Genomic DNA, 17,032 nt, shown 5'->3' on the forward strand with positions numbered 1-17,032 from the left:
TGTTAGGCAACCATGTGGTCGAACGTAACAGCAATAACGAAAGTATTCCATGGATGTCTTATAACTGCGTCACAACTTCAGCAAATAAACAGATGGTTAGGCTTAGCTAGATTTCTCATTGACTTAGTGTGGTGTTAGGCTACCATGTGGAAGAAATTATTATTTATTCGTTCGTTTATTTCATAAAAGGAAAGGCTGACAAGGAATTTTAAGAGATGTTTATGGATTATAGACGGGATAACTAAAAAATAGTAATCGCAAGTGGCTTTTTACTAATCGTTTTTTCCAAATGCGATCAAATTGCGCGAATCGCGCAATCTCGCGGCTAATGCTTAAGAGCTAAATTGGTTATTTATATGGTTTGATAATAGACGTGCACGAGCAAGCAAAAGCAGCGGCGGCAGTGCGATGTTAGTAGTAATGCTAGTAGTAATTATAATTAAATAATTTATTTATTAACAAGTTAATGAAAGAAACAAAAGCAAATAAAAATTATTGAGGAAGGTTTTATACCTTATCTTACACCTACGTATTTGAACATGAAAACATTGTCAGTAGAGAATATAATGCATTTGTTACAGCATCCAATATGTAATTTCTTGAAAATCGTGATACACGAGGGTAAACAATTTTTTTCCGGGTACCCGGATACCCGACGGGTAACGGCCCTCGGGTACCCGGTTCCCGATTTTTGGACCCGTGTAAACACTAGTTTATATGATTAAAATGTTCACCATGGCAATTAATATTGCATATGCTAAACAAATTATCAATAAAATTGTACATTTTCTGTGAATCAGTAAAGTTCAGTAAAAACCCTTCAGGAGACCTTTGTCACTTGACAGACAGTCTGGAGTCAGAATCAGAAATATAATGAATTCTTAGACAATCCCTAATTGAAAACATGTAGAGTGGGAAATTACAACCAAATTTGAATGGAAAATAGTTTTTTGTCTATAATTCCTATTTTGTTTTTGATGTGGTTGTCTTTTCTTGGCTCTTTCAAAAAGATTAACTATGAGAATTTAACAATGCTAATCCCACTATGATATTTAAGCTAAAATTCAAGACTCACTGTTGCTTGACTAATGTATCAGACTACTGACAAAACTAGTGAAATACCCACTATATCTGATCATGACCAAATTTCAACACTAAAGCACTAAAACTCACCTTCCATGATTCGTGTCTAACTAGCTTTACTGACAACTACCAAAATGTTGCATTAGAATGACTTACTTTCATATTTGGTATTTTTTCACCAATTTTGTTTATTAATCCTGGGTTAAAGCATGACAAAGAGTCTAGACAAAAGATATGCATGGATAAACGTTCAGCATTTTGTCATCTTTAGATTTCATCCGTTTGTTTTGGAAATTCTGGAAGTCATCGAGAGGACAACGACTTAACGCTTAATGAAAAAGATCGACCAAATTAATATGTGGCGTGAAGCGGAACTTGGCAGAACCAGGAAATAATTCGGAGGGGTAACTTCCCATCTGGAGGTACAGAATAAAACTTCATACAGAGAACGAACTTTTGATTGTTTCTAGAAATTAATATTACTGAGTCTAAACGGTACAGGTTACATACATCACATTGTTGTACAGTCATTATAATGTTGTGGCTGGATAAATGGTGGTGCTGGGTAAGTGATAAACATCCAGAGTATATACAACTCCTTACAGGACCTTCCTCCATTGATGTTTCACTCGCTACATCACCCAAAGATTTTTGGTTTTGTTTTTCTAGCTTTCTTTTGATGGGAGCAGGTTTCATTGGGGGGGGGGGGGGGAAGGGGGTGGCTGTGAACATCTTTGTTACAAAGTCAAATTTAAAAGAAGAAATTCTGAGTACTATGATATCATGAGTAGTTCACAATTGCAAGGCTTTTTGAAGAGTTTGATTTTAATGTAATAATACATTAGCTCATGTGGAATCAAAGTACATTTTGTTGGAGCCATGCAGATTGATTCACATTGCTAAACAAAAACCAGATTTTAGAAAAAAATAAGTTGAACTATAAGAAAGTTAGTTTGGCTTGCAACTTTGGATACATATGTTTCAAACAATCTACAATAGTTTAACAACAAACTGGTTTACTAATGGTGGTTAACTGATGGATATGCCAAACCAACTTAAACTCATAGCAACAGCTTGTCAAATTTCACAGAAATAAACTGGACTGATACCACTGCATCCTCTGTTCATTATTTGTTTACAGTTTAGAAAGCCCAGTGAAATTTGAAACCCTCCAAAAGTTCATCCCTAATTTGGTCATTCTTGCTGCAGTTTTTTTTTTTTTGCTGTTAGTAACAGATCATTCTTTCAGGTACCTACGTACTCTTTTTCTTTTAATTCAATATTGTGGGAGCAAATTGTACCACTAGACTGAGGTACATTCAAGGTATTAACATTGTACCAAAAGACTGAGCTACATTCAAGGTATTAACATTGTACCACTAGACTGAGGTACATTCAAGGTATTAACAAGGTACCAATAGATAAATGTAGATTCAAGGTATTAACACTGTACCACTAGACTGAGGTACATTCAAGGTATTAGCATTGTACCACTAGACTGAGGTACATTCAATATATTAACATTGTACCAGTAGATAGATGTAGATTCAAGGTATTAACATTGTACCACTAGATTGAGGTACATTCAAAGTATTAACATTGTACCACTAGATTGAGATTCATTCAAGATATCATTGTTCTAAGTGTTCTTAGTATTGAATGTACACCCAAGGTCGACTATGTCAGCTGCTCTCAAGAATGACTATAACCAGCTGCCGGTTAATAACTTTCATCAAAATTCAAAATGATTGCATTCGTTTCCCGGAGGACTTGGCCGTATTTTACAGTTGTGCTGCACATACAACACTCAGTGTACTTCAAAGTACTTTCACAGTGACATAACTGTTAAATTTATAAAAGAAATGCAGCAGAAGGATTCTAGTTTAAGTATTGTCTTTATATATAGGTAAACAATTATAACTGCATGGACATTAGAGTTATACACTATTAACAAGGTACTGTATGTACTTCCAAGTTCAGATTAGAGAATGCTTTCAAAGCCCACCATTTGGCTATATACATTATATATGCAACTCTATACTAGATACCACATGGGCAGCAGGTCAAACATTAATATATTAGTATATGTATATATTGTATATAATGTATATATACAGTATATGTATAATGTATATTAATAAGCATATACTACAGTATCATGTTTTTATAATGTATAATGTACATATTAATATATATACTATAATGTATATGAATATAATGTATTTATACTATCATGTATACTATAATATATATATTAATATGTATATTATCACAGTTATAAACAAGTACAAATATGAAGATATCCTACAGTGTACAGAGATCCAAGCACCATCACCAATCACAGCCATCTTGTTTGACAATAATTGTTAATCCTAGACTACACAAACTTAATCAATTACTTCGTTTAGTTAAGTAAGATTCCGTTTGCTTTGATTAATTTCACTGGTTTATCCCAATGTAATTTTAGTCTAATGATCTTTGTGTCCATAACGTATGGAAACAGAATTAGAAAGTTAGTGAGTTGTGACATTCTTCTTAATACTTTCACTGCATCCTGTTATAGCAAGGGAAATTAATCACATTGAATACAGTGCCCTACTGTACATATGGACTACCCCCACAAACTACTCAGCTTGGGTGTATAAACTTGTCCTCCTTTTTGGATGTGGTTAATTCAAGTAGCATAGTTTTGAAAGGAGTATTTTAATTTTTTTTCTAAATCTTTCAAGTACCACTACTCAACTATAAGACTGCAATCAATCAAGGCACTCGAAATAATTTTTTTCCTTAAATGAAAATTAATCTGCAAGTAAATTGAATAATGATTCCATTCCATTCTAAACATTCTGTTGTCCAGGAACTTATTCATGCAAGTCTTAATAAACTCAAGCACAAAACACAATATGGTAAGTTTCAAATTATTTAAGATATTTTTATTCAGTTCACTATTTGAAATCTTATTATGGTATTCCAATCTTGAAAGATTGATAAATGTCTCGGTAAAAACCTGCTCTGACAGATAAATAAAACCTGCTCCAAAGAAAAAAAGAAACAAATGGGGGAAAAAAAGAAGTTTTAATATTGGACTGATTTTCTAAGTTTACCTCAAGCTCTGAAGGAGTTTCAACTTGAAGATGATATTGAAGGGAAGGTTGTGTTTCATGTCCGTACCTTCTTTACGTCGTTTACGAGCCTAAAGAATGAAAGGGAAGTACTTCCCAATGACGCAGGCAGATCTAGTAACTCAATCTTAATCACTGTCCGTGAAGTATAAAGAGAAAGCGAATCCTCAAAATTGACCAAAAAACATTCTGATGTGGGAAATTCAAAGTTGTGATACGAGGGTGAAATAGAAGGTAGAGACTGGAGGAGATTAAATGCAACAAAAAGAAAGCACGTTTACTGAAATTTCCAAAATGAAATCACAAATTTCAACCCAGCCTACATTTTACAGCAAAAGAAACTGACTACATCAAATTTGTACAAATATAGAAGAAATTCAACTATCACTATTACCTTTTTGGACTTATTCTCATTAATTATTTTAATACTTTTTAACTTGTTCTCAAAATGTTTGTAGTTTACCAAATATTGAAATCAAGGTTAACTTGTTCTTCACGCTTCTTCTTTTTTTTGTGGAGGGGAGGGGAAGGGGAGGGGCAAGGGAAGGGGCATCCAGAAATGTTAATAATTATTGGGCTTAAAATAAAGATGGTGTTAAATTTTAAGTTTACTAAAAGGGGAGTTGCAGCAGTCTTGCTATTAAGTTCCAGGTAATAAAAACAGAACCTAATTTACTGTAGACCAAACAATGACTTATTGCTTATCTTAATTTTCACTTAAAATATCGAAGATAAGTTTTTCATGCAAAAAAAAAAAAAGATAAAAAATAATCAAATTATCAAAACAATCATCCAAAACAAAAGACAAGAACAATATCCATTACTGGGCTCACATTTGTTTACAACCTGCGGGCGTCGCCATTTTGGGAAATGCTATCCAGTCGCTAACACCTACAACTTATCATTCATTTTATATTACTCTCAACACCGAACATTGGTTAATACTTAATAGCATCTTCACCGTTCATATCCTTTTCTACCGAACCTAGAAATGATTCAGTACTTCAAAAGCAGATATTAAACTGACAACATCTCTCCCAAACATGCCTCCTGCTCACATCTGTATTCAATTTTATTTACTTTTCATCCTTGCTTGTCTCTAACTCTTGAAGTCAGAAAAAAGATCTCACTGCCTGAGCAACTCCTTCTACCACCTACTAGGCCTCTCTCAGAAATGATTCAAAAGTGACCAATATTGCCAGGCCTCCTGTAGACACGAGGCCCACCCACCTGCAAGCATTACGCCATGAGAATCAAACCGATGGTGTGCTGCTGCTGCTTTAGAAACAATCTCTCTGATCCTTCTATCGATCGAATGAAATTAAAGACAGAAGAAATTTGTACTTACTTGCACCACAACAAGTGGCATTTTTCTTCTACACATAGACTATGTTTAAAGTATCTCCAAGGTTGCTTAATTCCACTTAATTCCACAAAAAGGAATGATTTTTTGGTGAGTTCACTTGATATTATGTCTATTTATATAGATGCCTTGACAAATGTAATCAGTTCCTTAATCCAGCAAACATATAATTGTAACTGTATGACTACCTCTCAGTGGTGGTGTCTTTCTCTACCGGAGACCAGCGTTATGATGATGTGGCCACAGTACGTATTCACTACAGTATATTACACTACTACTACTACTACTACTAATACTGTAGAGGCACTTCAGTGGCCCTCACTGTGATGTATATATATATACACACACACATGTAATGACCTTGTTTTTGAGTTAACTACAGGATCAGATGTCAGAATTTTTATGACAAATTCCAGAGGATTCCCCCCACACACATATATTCACTCTCACACACACACAGCAGATACACAAATATCGCATACAGTAAAGAGTGGTGCGGGGAGTGGCTGATCAGTATTTGACCCTGGGAGTACTAAAAGATCAGATGTGACAGACCAGCTGGCTTCAGCAGATGATTCATGTCCAGGAGATAAGTTTGACAGCAGTAATAGTAAAACCCAGGATATACTGGAGAAATTGACTGGAGAAACATGACTTGCTGAAGTGGATGATAAGAAAAGAGCCTAAGCTATATATGCTGACCAAGGTTAGCTTCACTAAACACATCACTGGTTATGATACAGCTAGAGGCAGATTAGACCAGATTCTAATGAATTTAATAAACAAGAAAGAGCAACTGGGAGACTTCTGAATCCCCTTCTAAATCCAGATAATACATTAATGGACTTAAAAGTGATGCAACAAACGAAATGTATCATTTGATTAAAGCAAACAAAATATATCTTGTACAAGTCTGTCAGAGTACACCACTCCTCTCCCTACTCTTCACCCACCACTCCTCTCTCTACTCTTCACCCACTTCTCCTCTCCCTACCCTACCCTTCACCCACCACTCCTCTCCCTACCCTTCACCCACCCCTCCTCTCCCTACCCTTGACCCACCACTCCTCTCTCTACTCTTCACCCACTTCTCCTCTCCCTACCCTTCACCCACCCCTCCTCTCTCTACCCTTCACCCACCACTCCTCTCTCTACCCTTCACCCACCACTCCTCTCCCTACTCTTCACCCACCACTCCTCTCTCTACTCTTCACCCACTTCTCTCCCTACACTTCACCCACCACTCCTCTCCCTACCCTTCACCCACCACTCCTCTCTCTACCCTTCATCCACCACTCCTCTCTCTACCCTTGACCCACCACTCCTCTCCCTACCCTACCCTTCACCCACCACTCCTCTCTCTACCCTTCATCCACCACTCCTCTCTCTACCCTTGACCCACCACTCCTCTCCCTACCCTTGACCCACCACTCCTCTCTCTACTCTTCACCCACTTCTCCTCTCCCTACCCTTGACCCACCACTCCTCTCCCTACCCTTCACCCACCCCTCCTCTCCCTACCCTTCACCCACCCCTCCTCTCCCTACCCTTGACCTCCTACCTCCAATTCTCTTGTGGTAGCCATGAAAGACAAATTAAAAGAAAAGATACAAAAATGATATGTAAAGGATAAATATAAGGTAAATGCTAAAAGCTAATAAAACTGTTATTTGTCAGCTATAAAACATCATCAGCCTCCTTCCTGCCAATGAACCATTTTTAATTGCATGTTATATTCTAATAGTCAAATATCAAAATCTCCTGATCTACTTCCCATGCTTAATATGATAATATAATCCTTTTTCTCCAGATATCTGTCAGATATATTACTATGACTCATTACCAGACATATGGTACCTCCGAAACTGTAATATCTAATAAGCACCCAACATTTACATTATTTTCTGAAACGTTAAATTACCACTTTAACCACTCAGCTGTGTCACTGAATGCATCTGGCAATCATGGAAAAACTTCACAGTTGGGTGAACCGCACGACATATTATGTCAAGTCTTTAAAGTTATTTGCAGTCATGAAAATGAAAGACATGCAGTAAAGTTTTACAAAAAAGAAATGAAAAAAAAAAGAGGGCGAGTTCTATAAAAGGTTCACATATTAGTAACACATATTTCATGAATATAACAAAATGTCTTCTGTTCTGTAGTTTAGTATTTTAAAAGCTGCTGAAAGGGAGATATCATCCCATCTCAACCAATATCAATCACATTAACCTTTATGATTAGGAATGCTATGAAAATATAAGCTTCCCTAAAAATATAGGTAATACAATGTAAAAATATGTAAATTTAATTCTCCCCCCCCCCCAAAAAAAAAAAAAGAGTAAAATCTCTAATTGATTGGGGGATTAATCAAGGTTATAATTTTTGTAAAAACGGAGAAAAAAGACTTGAACAAGTCTGATTAGTATGGTATCACAGAACGACTTTAACATACAGTAGGACTAACAGTTATATGTTCTTCTTTAATTCATGACTTTAGCTGACTTATTGTCATTTAAAGAAATGCTATTTTGAAAAACACTGCTGCATAAAACATGACTTGTTGACAATGTCCACAACAACTCTCATAATGAAGAAATTAATTATTTATGAATATGCAAATTGTTTTTGAAAAGCAGCTGCTTGTTTACAGAATAGTTGTACACTTGCAATGCCCCATCCATTGTGATAGGTCACAAGTTTAGCTCTGTGAAATATGTGTATGGTAATATACACGCATACAGTGGTTAGGCTATTAATTAAGGGCCCATGACAATACGGGGTCGGGTAAGCTGGGGAAATTTACAAGCTGCAACTCAGCTTAGTGAATGGAACAACTGCTGCACAAATAGTTTCTGCTTTGTATCCATGAGGATTCTTTATCGCACCTTTCCCTCCATCTCACCTCAGTCCTCCCTTGTCCTCCCTTGTCCTCCCGACTCCCCATCTCCCCCACCACCCCCCCTTCCTTCTCTCTCTTTCAACAGACAGACCAACTCATCCTGACACTTACACGGTACAATTGTCAGTTTGAAACATCAGTTTGCATTTGGTTGTAACTGTGTGTCACTTTGAACCATGTAAGTCATTTAATATCTACACATAATTGTACTCCTTTGCATTACAGATGTATGTGTTGATAAACCCATTCGGCTGCTGCTGGGTTAATTAACAAGCTTACAAGTATTGGTCCCAAAGCATACCATTAAATACTTTCCTGATGGCTCTGCATCTCCAAAATTACCTGCAGACATAGATGAGTCTTAAATTAGACAATTAAATCATATCATATTGAGGAGGATTTATAAAGTGCAGACTACTCCATCTATAATGGGCCCAAATCACAACATAACACAAACATAGAGACAATCCCTCCACATGGCAGCAGCTAGACATCACCAAACTGACAATTTACCTCACAGTTCCCCATTTATGCACCTGCAGGGTGAAGAGAGGCAATGGAGATAAAGTGCCTTGCCCAAGGACACACCATAATGATCTGGCCAGGACTCTGACATGCAAACCTTAGATCACAAATTTAATGTTTCAGTGCATGAGGAAAGAATTTTACTAAGATCACTGAAAGTAAATCATGTTGTTGATGGTGTGTTATTAGTGACCATTATTGGACTTTGTAGCATATTTTGGGGCATTGCTAATGACATTAAACACTGTTTAACTGCAATAAAGTTATCTAGCTAAACATTAATAGTCAAACACAATGTACCATATGATTTATAGTAAAGTAAATTCAAGAGAAGATACAAATTTAAGCTTTACAATCCATTATTACGGAACACCAAAGTGTTCCACAATGCTTTTACAGAATGACATATACAATGTACATTATGAATATGCTTAATTGTTTATTGAATATAAGTTAATGCATATTCAATGTGGAATGTTTTATAGGAACACCCAATCATCCACATCTCTGCTCACAAATATCCATAAGAAATGTTCTTATTTCTTAAGGACATACGTGACAGAACATGCATCCTATCATTCTGGAAATGCATTTCCCGTCCGATATACCATTGCAATGGCCCCATATATGCTAGATATTCAAATATGGTCACCTTTGGTCAAAATGGTTCATCTGTTTTTATTACAACCTTCAAGCAAATTTTCCCAACTGGGACATTCAGTCATCTTGTGTGTTCCTTAAAAATGTCTGAGAACAATTTGGAGAGTAAAGACCTCCAGGAAAGTACTTTTTGAAAACTTCTAGCAGTTATAGCATGCTATAATGTGGGGCCTGTACTGACAACCTTTAAGCCTAACTGTGATAATCATGTTTTTAGGTATGAGCCAATCTATTCATGCCATGTCAAGATTGCAGCAAGACTGGGAAATTCAAATGTTTGAAATTTGTGATGAAAGATTCAAGCACCTTGAAGTACATTATATATAGCTGAGTTATGTTAAAAATCACTCACCAAAAACCTGAATTGTAGTCCTCCATGTACTGATGGCAACATTAACTCTGGTTTGCTGGTTGGCATATTGAAATATTCCAAATTTGAATCAAAAATGAAAATTGTGGTAATATGCTGGTCACTGTGTCAAAATTACACTTTCCACAAACAATAATATATCATCAAGGTGATGTTAAATCCAATGTGAATGTATGCACAACCTACGAGTATTCACACAATAAGGAAGTCTTCCTGGTAAAGAATTTTGGTTCAAAAATCTTGTAATCAAGCAAATTTGGCACAACGATAGATCGTAACTGCTGTCATGATCCGAAAGCAGACGTTTTGTTTCTGTTCCTGTTCCTATGTTTTATTAATCATTTCTTAACTTAAGTGCTAATATCATTTCAACTTTGCTATCTGGCAATGTAGTGATATATTTGGTCACCATGGAAACATGTACAGGAAATGAACTGAAGAGTTGCTACCAATAGTTTGTTACACGTATGGATTATGAAAATTAGTTCTATTTCATTTTTATTTGAAGATCCTCAAAATGAATTCAGTCCATTAAATGAGTGAAACTGATTCCAATTGGATCTCCCTGCTGACCTTATCAATGGAAATACAGTTCAATCAGTGATGATAAGTCCCTGCAAGTTAAAACACAGTGTTTGTTTACATGGAATGATTTAATTATTGCAATTGTCAAAAATTCAGATTCAGCTGTATCAAGAAACACCGCTGGTTTATCAGCAATTGCACCGGAAAAGAAATATTCTACTACTTGCTGCTAGTAATCTATTTGGCATCCATTCTTTCCAACCAAAACAAAAAACAAAACAAACATCACAATTCAAAATCAAAAGTTGGAGCAAATTTCCGGCAGCAAGTCTTACCCTAGTTTCTTCTTTCCGTTTTTTTATTGTAAATTTTGTCGTTTTTATTAGTATAGCTTCCTTTCCTCTCCAAGTCAAACAAATGATTTGGTATCTATAATCAAAACAAAAGCGCTTGCTTCCCGAAAGGCAAAAACATATTTGGGTTGAAACTGCAAAAGGACAGCAGCAGCACACATCAGTGCAATATCGTCAAGCTGTAACTGACCTATCTAGGTAGCTAGCTTCAAGCTGCTGGTTACTCATTCACTGGTAATTTTGAAACAGTCCTAACTTTAAGTACTGATCATGTACCAATTAACACTACTTATGTCAACTTATGAACACTGAAATCGGTAGATATTGCAGCAGCCTGCTTGTTCAAACTCAAAGTTAAAACTGATTGGGCAATTTGAGTAAGTATGACATGTCATGCCTTTTTCTCACCAAACCATTCCTGTGGTTTTTTATAACTAATGAATTATCATACAGCCTCATATCAAGCCTAGCTTCAAATTCTCAACGACGGACCATCGACGACGTAGTCAGTCGTCTGATTCATCCCTGTATACAATTCACTTCAGTTATTGAGTGATGTTATGATAACGTCGCCAGCATCAACGGAACTGTTATCTCATTAAAATAAAAAACGTGACAGGCATAACATCTACACCACGGAAAGTATCCATATGGGAATTCAATTAAGAATCCTTAACCAAGACCCCTCCAAATAATTTGGTGTCTTCCATATATATCTTGGCTGTCTCTTCCCACACTAGGGTCATCCATTTATTTCATCTTCCCTTTTCTTTCTTTTTTCTCCTGTTTTTTTTTTTCCCCTTCTCTTTTCTTATTTTACGATGATTCGACTCCACACGCTCATGCGACAAGATTCACAAACTGGAAACATAAAATTTGACATAACTGAAGAATAAAATCAATCAAACATAGGATGCAACCCTGCTTGAACCTCTTTTCCCCTTTGAGGTAAAGGCAAAGTCCTCTGTCATCAAGCATTTATCCTCCGAACCAAATTTTGCTTCCCCCTTTTTCTCTCCTCCTCTCCACTTCTTGCGGGGTTCTGTCTTTGTCTCGATTAAGTTCTTTTCTTAAATCTTCGAGGTAAGGTTAGAGAAACTTGTTTATCATCATTATCATCATGTTGGTGATCATCAAGCAATGTCTAATGACTGCAGTGCTTAAACATGCTATCTAGAAGTTCAGAAATTATAGTCGGAGGGAAAGAGACGTTGACATTCTTGCTACGACAGGGGTGGGTGGCTTACAACCGAGCACACTTCACTTGGAATGATGATGATGATGAAATCAATGAAACGGAAGCGAGAGAATTCAGACTTGGGGTGAATGTGACATCTTACATGCCAAGCCTCCTCCGGCTTAAAGGATTACCTTCAAAGATCTCGCATGGATTTGGTGGTAAAGATTTCTAATTATCTGAGATTTATCAGGGGGAGAGGAAAGTTTATGCCTGACTTGTGTTTTTCAAGGGTGTGCATCAGATAAGGGTTCAAAGTGATTTCCACTTCAGCTCTGCCTTTGTTATTGCTATTTTAAGGTAAATTTATTTATTTTAAAGGGATGCTGTGAGGACAAGTAAGTGTATTTCCTAATATCAAAATCACTTCAACTTGATTCTATATCCCTTTAAAGACAAGAGGTCTTCATTACTATGCAGCAAAGCATTCTACAGAAGTTAAATGTAAAGGGACACTATGAATGAATTGTGGGTATGCATGACTACTGTAGATATGTTAACATTTAAGTAAGTGTATAAATGAATGTCGGTATATACATACTGAAGTAAGGGTATAGGGACCCTATGAATGGTTTGTGGATGTGACTACATGGTACTTTTCTGAGGTAAGTGTAAATTATGGGATACTATGAACAGATTGTGGATAGTACTGTATAATGTTAACATTTAAGTGTGTGTATAAATGGATTGTGGATATGACTATATGCTGTCTTCTCAAGTAAGTGTATAGGGACCCTATAAATGGATTGTGGATGTGACTACATGATACTACTTCTGAGGTAAGTGTACAGGGATTCTATGCAATACATTTACTTCCTTAAGTCACAATCACTTTGTAGCAGGAATAATATTTAGAACGCAAAGGGTGAAAACATTCAGTCAGATTTCACTAAATTCCGAGTCCAAACTTCCCCAGCCACATCCCTTGATCCTCTGCATCCCTCTCCAAGCAACATAAAATGATTGTTTCACTGATAGGAGGTAGATCATCTCCAAATGCTATATTTGTCTCAGAGTGGACCCAAAGAGGCCAAACTTAAATGTAACCACTTATCAGACATTTATGATATAATCTAGTTTTCGTTTATGATGTAATCTAGTTATTTAAAAGAGGCCTCAGAGATGCATGGGGAAATTAAACATTAACATGTAACAAAAGGCAGCTGAAACACGTTTTATTCTCTCAGATACTAAAGGAGTCTAATATTCATCAAGTACTGCCCTTGTCAGTCTTTGTTTATACTAAACTTTCACTGAGGGAGAAAATAAGAAGCAAACATGTCAGCTAGGGTTTTTAAAAATTCAACGAATCTACCAAAATATTTATAACGAATGATTTGCAACGGCCAATCAAGGAGAAGGGACTGACTACAAATCTTGAGAACCTGTAAACTATAAAATGTAAACAAGTCAAAATTTGAGAAAATTGTCAGACTTGTTTCCATTTCCTGTTATCATATCTTTTTTTCGTTTTTTTTTCAATTTCCTTTTCATACCTTCGTTTTTATACTCAGCGTTTCACCAATGGCTTTTAAATTTGGGATCTTGAACACTGCTCTTGCATGTAGATTGTCATGTCTCTTGGTGAGCTATATATTTGTCAAGTAAAAATATGTAATTTGTCATCTTTTGTTACTTGACAAGAGCAATGAATCCATCTACATTTTCTACACAAGGATAGGGGTTTAGGTGGGGGTGAGAAGAGGTGGGATAAGAAGAGAAGGAGGAGAGGGAATGGTTTAAGGAGCAAGCAAACATACTTCATCCTCAGTTCCCACCCTCTCCAAAACCCATCATGAAACTCTTCCTCACAGGAAATGTTTTAATCTGGACGTCTAAAATGTTTGTGAATGTTGCCAGTGTGCAGATAGGAAATTTCAATTGTACCTTTCTCAGAACACTTAAAGATAGTTGGATTTGAAATTTCTAGGCAGGTTTTGGCAGATGAAATGCTTCAGATTAAAGTAGGCTGTTATTTGTTGCAGACGTAGGCAGTTTTGATATCTCTTTAAGGATGATTTACTTTGGGATAAATTACAAATGAAGAAATGAAAGTATTCTGCAAGCCACCTCGCCTTACTTTGGACGGTCTGACAACAGGAGTCAGTCTGCTCTACAGACTAGCTTTGTATTGGTGCAGATTAGCTTGCATTGATACAGACTAGCTTGGTACTGGTGCAGATTAGCATTGTATTGATACAGACTAACTTTGTATTGGTGCAGATTAGCTTTGCATTGATACAGACTAACTTTGTACTGGTGCAGATTAGCTTTGCATTGATACAGACTAACTTTGTACTGGTGCAGATTAGCTTTGCATTGATACAGACTAACTTTGTACTGGTGCAGATTAGCTTTGCATTGATACAGACTTACTTTGTATTGGTGCAGATTAGTTGGAATTGATACAGACTAGCTTTGTACTGGTACATATTAGCTTTGTATTGATACAGAGTACCTTTGTACTGGTACAGATTAGCTTTGCATTGATACAGACTAACTTTGTACTGGTGCAAATTAGCTTTGTATTGACACAGACTAACTTGGTACTGGTGCAGATTAGCATTGTATTGATACAGACTAACTTTGTACTGGTGCAGATTAGCTTTGTATTGATATAGATTAGCTTTTTATTTATACAGACTAACTTTGTACTGGTGCAGACTACTATACTTTGTATTATTCACATACTTTATAGTTTTTACAAGGTTTATCAATAAGCACAGTCATAATTACAAGATGTCCTGTTTTCCAGCTTGCCATAACTGACCAGGAACACAAGCATACTATAAAACTAAATTGGAATTCAGTAATAATTTTATGTAAATATTGAACTCCTTTTGCCACATTTTGACCAGCTTTCCATTATTTATTGAGCAAATGTTTAGTACATGAATCTTATCTTAGTTCAACTTATAAAATGTTTTTAATGCAAGAAACTCAATTAGTGTAATAATTTGTGTTTTCATCAAGTTCCTAAACATGCTAATTTAATTTAATCCTCATTTTGATGCCTACACTCTTACATTTCTATCCACCCTCTTTTACCCTCCTCTCACACCTCATACTTATTTATTCTCCATGACTGTACATGCAAGCAAGATGAGCAAATCATTGCATACATTTATTTACAGCACACTACATCAGGTGACTTTCAAAATAGAGGGCGCTATATACTTTCTACATCTGACAGCATGATTGGCATGCCTTTGGAAGTTAGATACCCCCAGATAAAGTGAGTTGGAAGACACTGCCCTCACAATAACTATCAATCTGTTACATAATGAGTTAACTTCTTTCTAAATAAAACAAAGGCTTAAGAAAGTTGTTTTCTTCTAGATAAAAAATAATAATTCAAGATTATAAGACTTCAAGTTATCAATGTGCAGTCAAATTTCGAAAAGAAATTTTTAATCTACTGTAACATAGAAATTAAGATATTTAAAAAGTGGTAAATATCTTGAAAATCCCCATAGATATAGAAAGAAGGCCTACACACCTCGATGATTCCTTTTGTCAATATTTGTATTCTTAGGTTATGGCATCTAAGAATTAAAATGCTCTCCAAAGAGGTCTTCCTTGTATGTCATTTTGCCCACATATAAACCAGTAGAACACTATAGGAGATGAAATCAAGCAGGCTTGTAACCAGCCTTGGGCACGGTGCCCCCCTTGCTGACTATTGTGCAATTCCAATGGACAAATATTGTGGTCCAACCCCCTCCCCTCCCACACCCCTTTCCCATTCCTCTGAAACCCTCTTACTCAGAATTCCTGGCTATGGGCCTGCAGGAGAAAAGTATTGACCTAAGAGCACCAATGGTACACAACTCTCGAGGCATCAAGTAATTCACTTGTAATGTAAGCATACAACGATGGCTTTGAGGGTAAAAATCAGTTGAAAAATCACTTACCTGATATTCGTATGGATCAAAAGCCGGGTAGTAGAAAGATGGTGGCATTTCATCATATTCCAAGCCAGGTGGTGGGTACCAAGACATGATATCACACACAATGAATTATGGGTAGATGTTTGTTATGGTCCAATCAGCAGTTCAGTGTATGCACAGTTGAGAAAAATAGAGAGAAAAGAAAAGAAAAATAAGTTATCTTCCTGAAAAGATATCAATTTTTTTGCCAACTTTACAACATATTTTACTATTAATCCACGATGGTTATATAAAGATAATGAAGTTGATGATGTGTCAGTCATAGCTTTAAATACTATATTATCCCTGATCAATATTGTTACAAGCATAATTAGTAATCAGAGTTTGTACCAAAAATATCTAAAAAGATCCTAATTGCAAGGATAGAAATGCCAGTCCATCTAACTTTAAAGAGAAAAGTTTTGGGCACCAACAGGGCCAGGATAATTTAAAAACAGATGGTGATTAATCTAAGCCTTTCTTTGATCCAAGTTAATATTAATATTTAGTTGTATTCATTTTATCTAGTTGCAGGGGTAAGATGGGAAAGGGTGGAGTGAGAAAGACTACTGAAAATTTTAAAGGCCCAGCTAACTTTCAACAGATCGATATTCAACAGAAACAATTGAAACATAATTATAGATTAATTTCTTATTCTTTTAAAGTATCAATCTTTATTGTTACATCTGTAGCCTGTGCATAAAACTCTACTGGCTTAAACTAAATTACCACTTGCATTATCCTCGGTTTAATACAAAAGCAGCATTAATTTGCACAGACAGTTCTAAACAAAATGCCTGTGCATTTCATTTTTAGACTCTGTTTCTTATCACAATTAGATTGAAAAGTCTTACAGTTAGATTAAATCCTATCAATCTATCACAAATGAAGAGAATAGGTTAATTTGATCAATTCACAATGAGAGAAAGACATTTTAGTTTGATAGCTACTTTGTGATGCCAA

At 35.9% G+C, this 17,032-nt stretch overlaps 1 protein-coding gene across 10 annotated transcripts in view; it reads right to left on the reverse strand.

Annotated features, from left to right (window-relative positions):
• LOC139959624 (RNA binding protein fox-1 homolog 2-like) overlaps positions 1 to 17,032 on the reverse strand; it is a 226,523-nt gene that overhangs the window by 106,449 nt on the left and 103,042 nt on the right. Inside the window, exon 1 of one of the 10 annotated variants that reach the window (XM_071957394.1) lies at positions 16,055 to 16,156. The exons of 7 other annotated variants lie outside the window; for them this stretch is intronic. In XM_071957394.1, coding sequence (XP_071813495.1) covers positions 16,055 to 16,141 — 87 coding nt within the window. In that variant the 5' untranslated portion in view covers positions 16,142 to 16,156. Of the gene's footprint in view, positions 1 to 5,553; positions 5,806 to 10,007; positions 10,455 to 16,054; positions 16,157 to 17,032 lie in introns of those variants that run through there. 2 more of the 10 variants (XM_071957395.1, XM_071957399.1) reach the window with 2 other exon arrangements.

This window comes from Apostichopus japonicus, chromosome 19 (genome assembly GCF_037975245.1).
Source record: "Apostichopus japonicus isolate 1M-3 chromosome 19, ASM3797524v1, whole genome shotgun sequence".
NCBI lineage: Eukaryota > Metazoa > Echinodermata > Holothuroidea > Aspidochirotida > Stichopodidae > Apostichopus > Apostichopus japonicus.